This window comes from Prosopis cineraria, unplaced genomic scaffold, assembly GCF_029017545.1.
Source record: "Prosopis cineraria cultivar Desert tree isolate PC_DT_omini unplaced genomic scaffold, ASM2901754v1 PC9, whole genome shotgun sequence".
In the NCBI taxonomy this organism is placed as follows: domain Eukaryota; kingdom Viridiplantae; phylum Streptophyta; class Magnoliopsida; order Fabales; family Fabaceae; genus Prosopis; species Prosopis cineraria.
The window spans coordinates 26,917,186-26,929,674 of record NW_026555340.1 but is presented as its reverse complement, the minus strand read 5'-3'; the positions used below and the strand labels follow the sequence as shown (position 1 = coordinate 26,929,674).

Below are 12,489 nucleotides of genomic sequence, written 5' to 3'. Positions count from 1 at the left end.
AAATGGAAGAGTTGACACCAGAATGTTGTCAATTAATTTAATAAATTTATTTGATAATAAATACAAAACTAATGAAACAGACTTTGAATTTTTTTTCTTTTTGGAAAAGAAAAGACAGAAGAAAAAGGGGGGGGGGGGAGAATGAGAGAGGCAGCATCACATGGGAAGAGCAATGATGAAGGATGCAGATGAGACAATGGGAGAGGATTTGGTGGAGCCACATCAATGCACTACTCATTTGTAGGTTTCCTTATTTAATTATCTACTCTCCTCACTTGGACATTACAATAATTCTGCAAATTCAATCAACATTTAATTAATTAGTAAGTAATGCATCCTAATTTAAAAAATAAATCTTACACTGCCTGCCCTCAGGAATGACAGCTTTTCCATCCTCTTGAGTCTTGACTCTTCACGACCCCACACTATTACTCACACACACTCAAAAGTAATGCTAAGGCACGTTAACTTTATATACCAACCCCCCCCCCCCCAAAAAAAAAGACAGAGAGATTTAAGTGACAAAGTCTGATTATTTATATTTTTATTATCAAGTTCTTAATTAAAATATAATAAATGTTTGCTTTTTAATTAAATTATACATCTATTACTTTTATTTAAAAAAATTATATCATAGATATTATACAATTTATGTAGCATCTACACGCCATAACTCTACATTATGTTCAGAAACGCTTTTCAAATTTGAAATGGGGATAACACAGCCATCCTTCTGCTTGGAGCATTATTATTAATATTATTATTTGGTAAAAGGAGAAGAAGCATTATCAGTTTGCAATAACGTCAGCTCCAAAGAATTTGAGCCAGAAGGCCAATCTGTGACAGGCTACAATCTAGGCCTGAACAAGGCCCATAAACGATTGAAGCCCACGAGTCCCTCTTCGTCGGGGGATTGATGCAGTCTCAGCAAGAAAAGACAAGCAGCGTTAGAAACATGCTAGAAAATCAGATATGAAAGAGAACGTAGCTTTGAAGAAGAGTCCTGGTTCATTCGTCCACTTGCTGTAAACAGTAAACTGAACATGGAACAGCAAGTTCAATGACGTGCATCGCATGTAAGCCAAGCGAGAGACCTCCTTGAAACAAACCAGGCGTGCCAAAAACTAGAACATTAAAAGACGCGCATCACAGCTTGGACATACACAGCTCAGGCGAGGGAGTAAAGCAGAGAATCCTCTGTTAATTGAAATAGACAAGGATACATGAGATTGCCAGTTAAAGAGGAAGTACAACACTCTAAAAAGCAAATAAAATCTGACTAGCTATATACTTGTACCATCGCTCAGTCACGGAGAATATTTTCATGCAACACATCCCATACAAGCATACCTTGTGTCATTCTAGCTTTAGCAGACATCTGCACGCTATTTGATCGTAGCTGAACAGTGATGCGCCGACAAGTCGTTGAGGAATTTCATTGTGTGCATCCCACCACAAGAAGAAAAGAATTAGTTATTTATACAATAGTGCATATGAGCAACGACAGCAGCAAAAACAAGAATTTTGTGTAAAATCCAATTAACTCAAAAAGTTATCGCTAGTAAATTACACAAGTTGTTAAGTGAGAGCATGCTAAAGATCCAAATCCAGGACTTAACCCTATGCAGCTGCTGTCTAATGCAGCTTAGGCAGCGATAACACCTGACTATGTCACCATTAGTTTATAGATTTGATCACTGAATATTAATCAATACACAGACATTCACCATAATTCAGCCTTCCATTAGTTTCTTCTGTCCTGTTACCAGAATATTAGGCATTTCAAAATAATTTACAAATAATTTTCAGACTATTAACCAGGCTTTGACATATAATAATCTCTTAAGGAGTGTGCTCAGATGATAGTGTTAATTATTTCAAGCGCAAGTTTGGGTTTGAGTACACCTATTGAATATCCACAAATAAGGACAGCCCATGGCAGCCACAAGACCCTGAGCTTGTTTTCTTCAGCAAAGCACATTTAAGCCTACAGACAGGCAAAAATGGAAGGATGCAGAACCCCCAAAGTTTATGTAATCACTGGCTTATCAAGAACCATACTAGAAAACCCAGCCATTCTCTACACCGAGAAAAAGATGGCAAGCACCATCATCTGCAGACACCTGGAAGCAAAATCTGTATGCCTCCATCATGGCCCTGGAAAATGTAGGGGAAGAATTACTAGTATCTTCAAATGACATGCTTATGCTGCCAACTTATGCAGTCATCGGTACAGTTTCAATACTACACAAGGCACATCTCATGGTATATATTTGCGTAATAAGAAAGCAAACAGGAGCTTCCGTACAACCGTAAAAGTTCAAAATGAAGGCAAACGGATCTAGGCTTGTATTGAAAAAGGATGTTCAAACTATAAAAAATGAAAGCCTATAAAACAACAGCCGCAACGAATCAATAATAAATCAACATTTTTATGACACCACTTTATTTCAAATTTCTGCAGTCAATTAATGTCTGCCAGATATCTACAAAAAAAAAAAAATTGAAGAATGGTGCCAGAAAGATCTCCATTAAGTATGTCCAATACATCAGCACACAGGAATTAAAAGGCTGAAAGAACAGATATACAAATATGAGATAAGATGTTCATTTCTTCTCAAAGTTTATCATGTACATTCACGTCAATGATCAAACTATATCACTAAGTAGCTTAAAATTTAAATGAACTATCTATCTCATCTTGCTTCTTACAGTTGAACAATGCTAAGAAGAACCTCCTATCATGAAACTCTATGACTGCAGAATTGTATTATGATGTGAAAAACAAAATCCCAATCATTTGACAGGAATACTGTTTTCAGAAGAAATCAAGTTTCTTAGCTCCATTAAATGTTCATCATTTGATATGTTGAGGGAAAGACGAAGATTTGTCATTAAAGCCTCTAATTCCCAGCTTAAGGGTCCTGAAGCATGCAATGCCTCAATTGTACAACGATAGGCATGCAACTCTAACCTATGGATTTCTGCGGCCATTTCTTCTTCTGAAAAAAGGGAACGATTCCCTTCCTCATATCTAGAATGGCATGCAGATTCAGCATCAGAAGTTGCACCTTCGAAATCTTCAACAAGACCTGCAGATACAGGACAGCATGCTTTATTCAAATTGCAGTCATTGATACTACAACTACAAACAGAGCTTGAGACGTCATCAGCATCATTTGTTTCGAATTTTTCTGCAAATGAACAACCAACGATGTCAGCGTGTCTCCTCATCTCTATCTGTTATTGAAAACATACTTTTTCTGTTGTTTAGAGAAGTACCTCTATATTCTTCAACCTGAATGTCCCTTGGGACAGCAACACCATCTGCCTGCCTGTGTAGCGTGGATGGATTCGCAACTCTTGCTCTGTGATATCTACCTTCATTATTGGTTGCTCTCAGCTTCAGGGGAGGCTCTGCATATAAGTCAACTTGTGAATGGCTCCTTCGCTTTAATGTTTTAGAGCCAAGATGGGAATTCAGAAAATTCCCTTTTTTCCTGTCATGAAGATAATCATGGTCAAAAGATCGCTTTGTCTTCAAGGCTGTTTTCTGAACTTGGGCACTAGACATTAAATTAAGCCTTGGAGCAAGTGTATCATCACGCTTTCCATTCTCACATCTGGATGTGCCCTGTATCAAGAGAGAATAATCAACCAATATTCAAACCTATAACATCGATGATTTACAAACAGTAACACACAGAACAAAATGTAAAAGCTACTTTTTACTTCCCATTTGCTAGAGAGAAAAGAAGAAACAAATAGAATCGAAGAAACGAGAACTACTGAGAGCATAACATGTCTAGAAACCTATTGCAATTCACAATCTTCAAGACATTCCCATTAGTTATTATTGGCAAACACATTGTATCGAATATATCAAAATTAAAAAACTTGGTCAAAACCAACTCAAGATATAGAATCAGACCAATCTGTGAAGGAAACAAATAGTACTTGGAAATTGCTCAGTAAGATAATGGAAATAACAGAATATTCAGAATTGGAAAATAAAGGTTAATGGAAGGTACCTTTCCAAGCACAATCCACTTGTCATCTAGCCAAGACTGTCTCGCCCGAATGTCAAATTTATTCACATTAAATTCCAAAGAAGATCCAAGCAGCCTGACCAAAATGTACTCCTTCCCCAAAACCTTCAAAACTGTAGCCATTGACCAGGAGGAATTCTGACAGACCTCTACGACATCACCTGGCCTCCAATCCTGTGTGACTTTAAGGCCAGGAGGACATGGTCTTATGGCTCTCCTGGGTACCCTATCCACAACTTCTTTGCAAGAAGTACCGTCATATCCATCATATCTAACAGAGTAGTGGTGACCATTACCACAGATGATCTCTGCACATCGCCAGGAGCCAGAAGGCACCTCTGTTTTGCTTAATATTTCCACCTTAGTCCCTTTCTTGAATTTCATAGTTGCTAATATACTGTTGCCAAATTTCAACCAGAACACCTGTTGTTGAAGAATACAGGAAGATTTAAGTAATTTCACGACTGGCAAAATATGAATTTAAAAATTAAGCACCAAAAGTTGTCGACTAAAAGAATAATAGAAAAATAGCTTTAAATTGATTAATTGCTAGCACCATAGAATAGGTCGCAATTAATGGACGCTAATAACTAAAGAAAAGTCAGACAACCATAGATATCTTGTCCAAAGGCAGCGGTTTTTAGTTGCTGGATCAGCAAATGGTAGCAACAGCACTATTCAGAATTCGAACGTTGTTTTAATTTAGATCTTGATTTTCGAGGAGATGGAAAACAGGAACCAGATTAAAAAAAAAAAACAATGACATTTACAGAATATGGGTATAATTATGCACCTATAAAGTTTCGAATTTTGATAAATATACCAGTACAGCGCCAAAGAAAGTTAAACACAAAACTCGTTATACAGTTATCTTCGAAATATATGACGAAAACTATAAAATTAAATTAAGACGTACACGATCACACACAGATTGATACGCAATCACTCATGGAAGAAGTGCTATTGATCAAAAGAATGAACGGCATTAAACCGATTCCATCTCGTCGAATGAAGTTCAGCATCTGGAGTTAGAAAACCCAATCGACTGAGCTTCGCACCAGTAATTTGGTTGAGTTTGGGGGCTTTCTTTTCTTTTTTCTTTTTTCCCCCCAAAGGTTTTGTTATGTTAAAAGAAAGCAAGCAGATGCAACCGGGAAATAACTCATTACTATATCAGGCCAATGGAAAACAGACGGGAGATTTCTGATTCTCTTCTTCCGTTTTCTTAGCAAACAAACAAAAAAGTCAAAGAAAATGGACTCAAACATTCAGAAGAACGACTCGTATGCAACAAAAAGGGGGGGGGGGGACTATAGAGAAGCGAAATTGATAGTTCCTTGAGAACAGAAACAATCATAGCAGAGAATGTAAAATCACAAGCTGAATCAGTACACGAAATGGCACCATAAGATGATCGAAATTGAGAACGGAGAAGAGGAAATTTCACTGACCTTGTTACGATTCAGAGAAGACGATGTTCTCTCCTCTTTTTGAATTTCACTCTCCTGATTGTGAAATCAGAATGCGATTGTTGTTGGTTGATGCAAATTAGAATTTGTGTATTTGTTCGTATAACTAATTATCATCTCAACTTGCGTGCTTGCTAAAAAAGAAATTAAAGGGTTTTAGGCAAATTTTAAAACAAAATAAAATAAGAAAATAGGAAGAATTCCCTTTGCCAACTTGCTAACTGTCCAAGAATAGCTTCGTTGAGGTGCAACTTTGTTAGTTGAATTGGAATTTTAAGGGGAAAAATTGGCTATATATTATCTATATCTTGATGTATCTAATATATATATATATATATATATATATGACAAAATCTTTTTTTTTTTGCCAAATAAAAACATTACATATGAAAAATGAATTTTAATGACACAATGATAGAAAGTTTATTCTTAGTAAAAAAAATGATATAAATTTTATTATAATGCCATTAAAATTTATTAATATAACAAATTTTAAGAAGTGTCATTAAAATTAGATAATGTTATCTACTTAAACATTAGATAGATCAATTTAAAATTTAAATCTATTAATAAAAACTTTTGTTGATATTAATTAATGGGTTAATATAAAACTTAAATCTTAAATTATAAGTTCAGGAACGATTTAAATTCTAAACTTTTAAAATATGTATTTTAAATTTTAAACAATTAAAATCAGGATAATTTTACTTCTACTATTAAGTTTAGACAAATGTTTGTCAAATGAGAACTTAATGCATAATTTTCACAAAATTTCACTCTCCCTCTTTTTCTTACCCTTATTTGGTTAAAATTACACATTAAACCTTTGTCTAAACTTAACAAGATGAAATTGCTTCAACTTTAATTGTTTACAATTCAAAATGCACTTTTTAAAAATTTAAGATTTAAAATATCCTTGGACCTATAATTCAAGGTTTAAATTGCATATTAACTCTTAAATAATTATTTCTAGTTATTAGTTTTCTTGTTAAATTTATTAATGTATTTTTTTATTAGCAAATTTTTAGGTAAGTTAAATCTTAGGAACTCATCAAGATCATAATATGCCTCCAGCCTTAAAGATTTTAGGTACTTATAGATATTATATTTATTAGCATAAGAATGTGCAGACCGGTGATTTTTTTTTAAATTGCCTGTTTATGTTTTTTTTCACCAAAAAATTGTCTGTTTAATGTTGTTTATGTTTGTATCCTTATTCTTGTGGAACTATAGTAACAGGATTAAATTTTAATTTAAGCATTACTTTTAAGTAACCCAATTTCTATTCGCTATTATTATTTTCAATAAAGACTAAACATGCTTAACTGAACCTGATATATTTAATAAGTAATTGATTAATCTCAATACGTATTGTGGTATAATCAATCAAATATTAATATTAATCAATTTTAACTCCTCAATTGGAATAATAAAAAACAAGTAAAAGATGTATTTAATAGTTGTTAGGTTTTATAAATAAAATGCTCCCTGTTCAAAAATATAAAAAAAATTTCATGAGACAAGATGTTAGAAGTATTGTAAGTTTTTAGCTAGCATACTCCCTTTTGTCTTATTTATAGGATACATTTTATTAGATTTATATAACTTTATTTATAAGTTATGGTGCGGCTTTTTAAGTACTATTTTCATTCAAAAATATAATATATTTTTTAAGAAGTTGAATGTTTAAAAGTATAAAATATTTTTAGTCTTTTAAAGTGTAATTATTGTATTTTTTCAAAATTATTCCTATTAATGAATGACTTTATATTTAGTATAAAGTATTTAATAAGAATAGATATGAAAATATATGGTTAGTTTAAAAGTAGATAACTACTTTATTGATAGATAAAATTTAATTAATTTTTTTAATTTTTTAACAGAAGAAGTAATATTTAAAAGTTATTGTTAAAATTACTCTTTGTTAGAAAAAAACATGACATCACTTAGTGAATTTTTTATATGGAGACACATTTAAAATTTTTTGTCACCAAGTAATTACGAAATATTCGGAATTAAATTTTGAGACAGATGTTGCTTCAATATGTGGCAAACATTACTATTATTATTATTATTATTATTATTATTATTATTATTATTACCTGTCCTCCTCATTTTTCAATTACAAACTCCAGAATCCCATCCTTTTTTGGCCAAAAAATAATCAATATTTAATAAAATTGGATTTCATGAATCATGTCATTTATTGCAATTCCGTATTGTTATTTTTACTTTCAAGTGTATATGCTGTAATAACAAAAATTTTCAGATATCCTTGTTATTAAAGTATTTAACAAAAATATCTTGTTTTATAAAAATTATATATATGGCATAATAATATAAAAAGTATATACTCCTTTGTTCAAAAATATAAGAAATTTTTATTGGACAAGATGTTTAAAACTATAAAATATTTGGATTTTTCAAGGTGCAATTATTATTTTTTTTCAATAATACCTTTAATTAGGGTTATAATAAATATACTCTATTAAGGGCCTCTTTGCTTTAGCTTATTTCATGTAAAAATCACTTTTTTAAAAATATATATATATTTTTCAATTTTTATTATATTTTTAAAAATTTTTAAAATAATTAAAATTAAATTTTTTATTATTTTAAGAAATTAATTTGAGTAGTTTTTTAAAATAATCTAATGTGATAGATAAAAGAAATTGTTTTAAAGATACAGGATACATAATTATATTATAAAATTTTAAAATAATATAATAGTACATCATTTTTGTAAAATAAAAGTCAAGGAAGATATCATAAAATTTAAACACAACTAACTAATAATTTATTTTTATTATTGCAATCAAAAATAAAATAATGTATACTTTTTACAAAATCTTTACAAAATTAATATCTTTTTATATAATCTTTAAATTATTTAAAACTTATTTATTTTTTAATCTTCAACAAACGGTTCCTAAATTGAAATAAATATGGAAAGAGTATGTACTTTTAAATACAATTAACAAATTTATTAATAGATATGGTTTAGTTAAAAATGGCTAATAATTTTGAACAAAATGAGTATTCATTTTATTTAAACTAGAAAACATGACCATAAAGATATAGAAAAAATCCACAAGAATTTTCTCATCGCAAAGTGAAAAAAAAAATCTCAATTAATTTCTCTACAGCGTATGGGAATATGAATTATAACAAACCATTCGAGTGTTTTCTGACCAGTGACCAATTAAAATAGTATTTATTTTTCAGAAGGAAATGCTCAGGCTTTTGCTTATAAAAGTAAACATAAACTATGGATGACTTGAACGATGATGTTGTTAGTTGTGCAAGTTTTTGTTTAGGTTGGCCCGTGTCACAATTAACCAACCAACGTGTAAAGCAAGAGAACCAAAGCAAAACAGTTGGTTCAAGTCTTGTACTGTTTCTTTTTTTTTTTAATTAATTTCTTTTCTTTTCTCCCAATCTCAAGTCATTGCTTTCAAAACCACGTTTCAAGGAAAGAACAAGTGAAGAAACATACAAAAAGAAAGCTTGTGTCACCAAAACAATAAAAACGAGGGTTGGAATTTTATTTAAATGCCAAAAATCTAAATTATATTATCCAACCCTTTTTAAATTTTGTTAAAACTGTATGAAATTTTCTTTTGTTTATTTTTGAAACAAAAGAAAAACAGATAAGGGTAGGGGTAAAAATAAATATAAAATTTTAAAATACACACAAATCATGAAATCAGAAAAATATAGACACAAATCATTATTATTCAGCATGTAAGAAAAAAAATATGTATTCAATATAAAAAATAAAATTTAGACCAAGCTTCTTTTTCTTTTTTAAATAAAAGGGTAGTCATTAATGGCTTGAGATTGGAAACAGGATTAAACCCATGATCTCCCACTTATAGGAAAGCTTACGAGGTTGTTTGAAACTGTTTTTATTTTATTATTTTGAGAATTAGTATTTTGTAAAACATGTTCTGAAAATAAAAAAATAATAAAAATAAATATTCTCTTATTCTCTAAAACAATAATTTCAAAACACCTAAAAGTTGTTTTTATTTTTCTGTTTTCCAAAACAATATTTTATTTTTTTATTTTTTAAAATACTTTTTTAAAAACACGTTACCAAACATATTTTTTTTTATTCTTTTATTTTAGAGAACAGAAAACTGTCCTTAGAACATGTGTTTAATTTTTATGAGAACTTGGAAAGAAATTTGTGTAAAATTTATATAGTTTATCACATACATTCACATCAAGTATAAACTAGATCACCAAGTGGCTTCAAATTTAGATCAATCATCTATCTCAACTTGCTAAACGGCTAGAAGAAAAGCCTACAATGAAACCCTATGACTGAGTACTGCATTAATAATTTGAAAAAAGATATCCCAGTCATCTGACATGAATACTATTTTCAGAAGAAATCAAGTTCTTTATCTCCTTTGAATGTTCATCATTTGATATATGGAGGGAAAGACGAAGATTTGTAATTAAAGCTTCTTGTTCCCAACTTAAGGGTCCTGAAGCATGCAGTGCCTCAATTATACAATGATAGGCATGCAACTCTAACCTATGGATTTCCGCTTGCATTTCTTCTTCTGAAGAAAGAAAGCAATTCCCTTCCTCATATCTACAATGGCAGGCGGATTCAGCATCACTAGTTGCACCTTCTAAATCTTCAGCAGCTATTGCGTATACAGGATAACGCAATTTATTCCAGTTGCCTCCAATAACACTACAGCTACCAACACAACTTGAGACACTATCATCAATTGTTTCAATGTTATCTGCAAGTGAGCAACCAATAGTGTCAATTGCCTTCCTCCTCTCTTTATTAGCTCTAGAAAACTCGCATCTTCTGTTGTTCAGAGAACCATCGCTGTGTTTTTCACCTGGAATGTCCCTCGGGAAAACAATGCCATCTACTTGCTTGCACAGTGTCGGTGGATTTGCAGCTCTCGCTCTTTGACATCTGTTTTCATTATCAGTTGCCCTAAGCTTCTGGGGAGGTTCTGCATATAACCCAACATATGGATGGCTCCTTCGCTTCAATGTTTTCTTGTCATTAAGATAGCAATGGTCAAAAGATTGTTTGGTCTTTGTGGTTGTTTTCTGAGCTTGGGCACTGAACATTGAACTAAGCCTCAGAGCAAATGTGTTGTAACATTTTGCATTCTCGCATGTGGAACTACCCTGCAGATCAATAAATCAATATTTAAGCTTACAGCATCAATGATCTACAGACACTGATACGAAAAGCAAATTATGAAAGATACTTTTTGTTCATTAATTAGAGAGAAGAAGAAAAGAGGAGAATCAAACAAAGAAGCACCATTGAGAGTATAACATGACTATAAACATGATAACATTGACGCTTTCTTTGGAATTTCCACTTGTTTGCTGTTGGTAAACATAACGTGGTGAATAAATTGAAATTCAAAAGAGGTAAAATCGGACCAATCTGTAATTCAGTTCAGGAAACAAGCAGTACATGGAAATTGCTAAGGAAGATGATAAGAATAACAGAATATTCAAAAGGGAAAATACATGTCAATAAAACTTACCTTTCCAACCAAAATCCATTCTTCATCTTGCCAACACTGTCTGATCCGGATGTCAGTTTTGTTCACCTTAAATTGGAAATAAGATCCAAGCAGCCTGACCAAAACGTGCTTTTCCCCAAAAACCTTCAAAACGACGGCCATTGACCAGGAAAATTTTTGATAAACCTCTACCACATCACCTGGCCTCCAATCCTCAGTGAGTTCAAGCACAGGAGGACATGGTCTTATGGCTTTCCTTGGCACCCTCTCTACAATTGCCTCACCAGTAGTACCATCATCATTGCCATCATATCTAATGGAGTAATGGTGACCTTTGCCACAGATAATCTCTGCACATCGCCAGGAGCCAGAAGGCACCACTGTTTTGCATAATACTTCTACCTTGGTTTCTTTCTTGAATCTCATACTTGCTAATATATTGCTGCCAAAATTTCAATCTAAACACCTGTTGCTCAATAATACAAACAACATTTAGAAATTTTATTACAAGGAAAATCTAAAATTAAGAATTAAGCTCAAAATATGTCATCTAACAGAATAAAAGGGGGAAGAGATGAAAATTGATCATTTGTTAACGAATAGAGGCCATAGTATAGGTCACAATTAACAGATACTGATAAAGTGCAGAAAAGTTAGAAAACCATAGACATCTTGTGGAAAAGCAGATGGTAGCGGCAACACTATACTGAATTAGGGGTATGTATATTATGTATATGTGCATATAGAGTTTGAAATTTTGATCAGCAAACTAGAAGGGGGCCAAAGAAAGTTAAATGCAGAACTATCTTCAAAGTATATGAAGAAAACAACAAAATTAAAAAATCAGACGCCCGCGGTTACGCATACGGATGGATACGTATCAATCAGTGATGACAAGAGTGCTATTGATCAAAAGAATATTTGCGTCAGACCAATTTCATCTCATCGAATGAAGTTCGGAATCTGGAGGTGGAAAATTCAATCAACTAAGTTCCACGCCCGCCAGTGATTTGGCTGAGTTAAGAGGTTCCCCCCCCCCCCAACCCCTTCTCTCATCCAGAGGTTTTGTGATCAAAACAGACGGACGGGTGAATCTGATTCTCTTCCTCCGTTTTCTCAGCAACCAAACACCGGGAAAAAAAGTCAACGAAAATGGACTCAAACGTTTGGAAGAAAAGCTCGTATGCATCAACTAAAAGAAAATGGAAATCAATAATTCATAGTTCGCTAATAGCCTAATAAATTTATACATACATAGAAACATAGAGAGAGAGAGAGAGAGAGAGAAGAGAATGTAAAAGCGCCGACTGAATTAGTATGAATGGCAACATAAGATGATCGAAATGGTTAGAACGGGGAAGAAATTTCACTGACCTTGTTCCCAAGCAGAGGAGACGATCTTTTCTCGTCCTCTTTTGAATTGCAGTCTCAATGTGTTTGGGTGGATTCGTG

General features: G+C 32.3%; 2 protein-coding genes across 5 annotated transcripts; both read right to left on the bottom strand.

Moving 5' to 3' along the window:
* Positions 1-696: 696 nt before the first annotated feature.
* Positions 697-5,651, bottom strand: LOC129319285 (uncharacterized). Of its 2 annotated transcripts, XR_008595475.1 has the most exons (6): positions 5,501-5,651; positions 4,032-4,472; positions 3,283-3,634; positions 2,975-3,194; positions 1,351-2,157; positions 697-1,197 (listed from the first exon to the last, which is right to left on the bottom strand). XR_008595475.1 is itself a non-coding variant. In XM_054964302.1 (4 exons), exons 2-4 carry the CDS (start codon positions 4,431-4,433, stop codon positions 2,797-2,799), a joined length of 1,152 nt encoding a protein of 383 aa, XP_054820277.1. In that variant the 5' UTR covers positions 4,434-4,472; positions 5,501-5,651; the 3' UTR covers positions 2,585-2,796. The 2 variants fall into 2 exon arrangements, 1 of the variants encoding a protein (XP_054820277.1); XM_054964302.1 differs by lacking the exons at positions 697-1,197; positions 1,351-2,157 and having other exon boundaries at positions 2,585-3,194.
* Positions 5,652-9,880: 4,229 nt separating this feature from the next.
* Positions 9,881-12,489, bottom strand: LOC129320339 (uncharacterized). Of its 3 annotated transcripts, none has more exons than XM_054965747.1 (3): positions 12,412-12,489; positions 11,059-11,503; positions 9,881-10,687 (listed from the first exon to the last, which is right to left on the bottom strand). In XM_054965747.1, the coding sequence occupies exons 2-3, from the start codon at positions 11,461-11,463 to the stop codon at positions 9,887-9,889; spliced, it is 1,206 nt and encodes a 401-aa protein (XP_054821722.1). In that variant the 5' UTR covers positions 11,464-11,503; positions 12,412-12,489; the 3' UTR covers positions 9,881-9,886. The 3 variants fall into 3 exon arrangements, with proteins under 3 accessions (XP_054821722.1, XP_054821723.1, XP_054821724.1); XM_054965748.1 differs by lacking the exon at positions 12,412-12,489 and having other exon boundaries at positions 9,881-10,281; positions 10,387-10,687; positions 11,059-12,344; XM_054965749.1 differs by lacking the exon at positions 12,412-12,489 and adding an exon at positions 11,970-12,340.

Bases quoted from the DNA above. Each gene is read 5' to 3' on its own strand.
- LOC129319285 (XM_054964302.1), bottom strand. From the start codon at position 4,433: ATGAAATTCAAGAAAGGGACTAAGGTGGAAATATTAAGCAAAACAGAG. The intron at 3,635-4,031 runs GTACCTTCCATT...CTCTTGATACAG, and splicing joins AGTGGATTGTGCTTGGAAAG to GGCACATCCAGATGTGAGAA. The intron at 3,195-3,282 runs GTACTTCTCTAA...GTTCATTTGCAG, and splicing joins TCAGGTTGAAGAATATAGAG to AAAAATTCGAAACAAATGAT.
- LOC129320339 (XM_054965747.1), bottom strand. From the start codon at position 11,463: ATGAGATTCAAGAAAGAAACCAAGGTAGAAGTATTATGCAAAACAGTG. The intron at 10,688-11,058 runs GTAAGTTTTATT...ATTGATCTGCAG, and splicing joins AATGGATTTTGGTTGGAAAG to GGTAGTTCCACATGCGAGAA.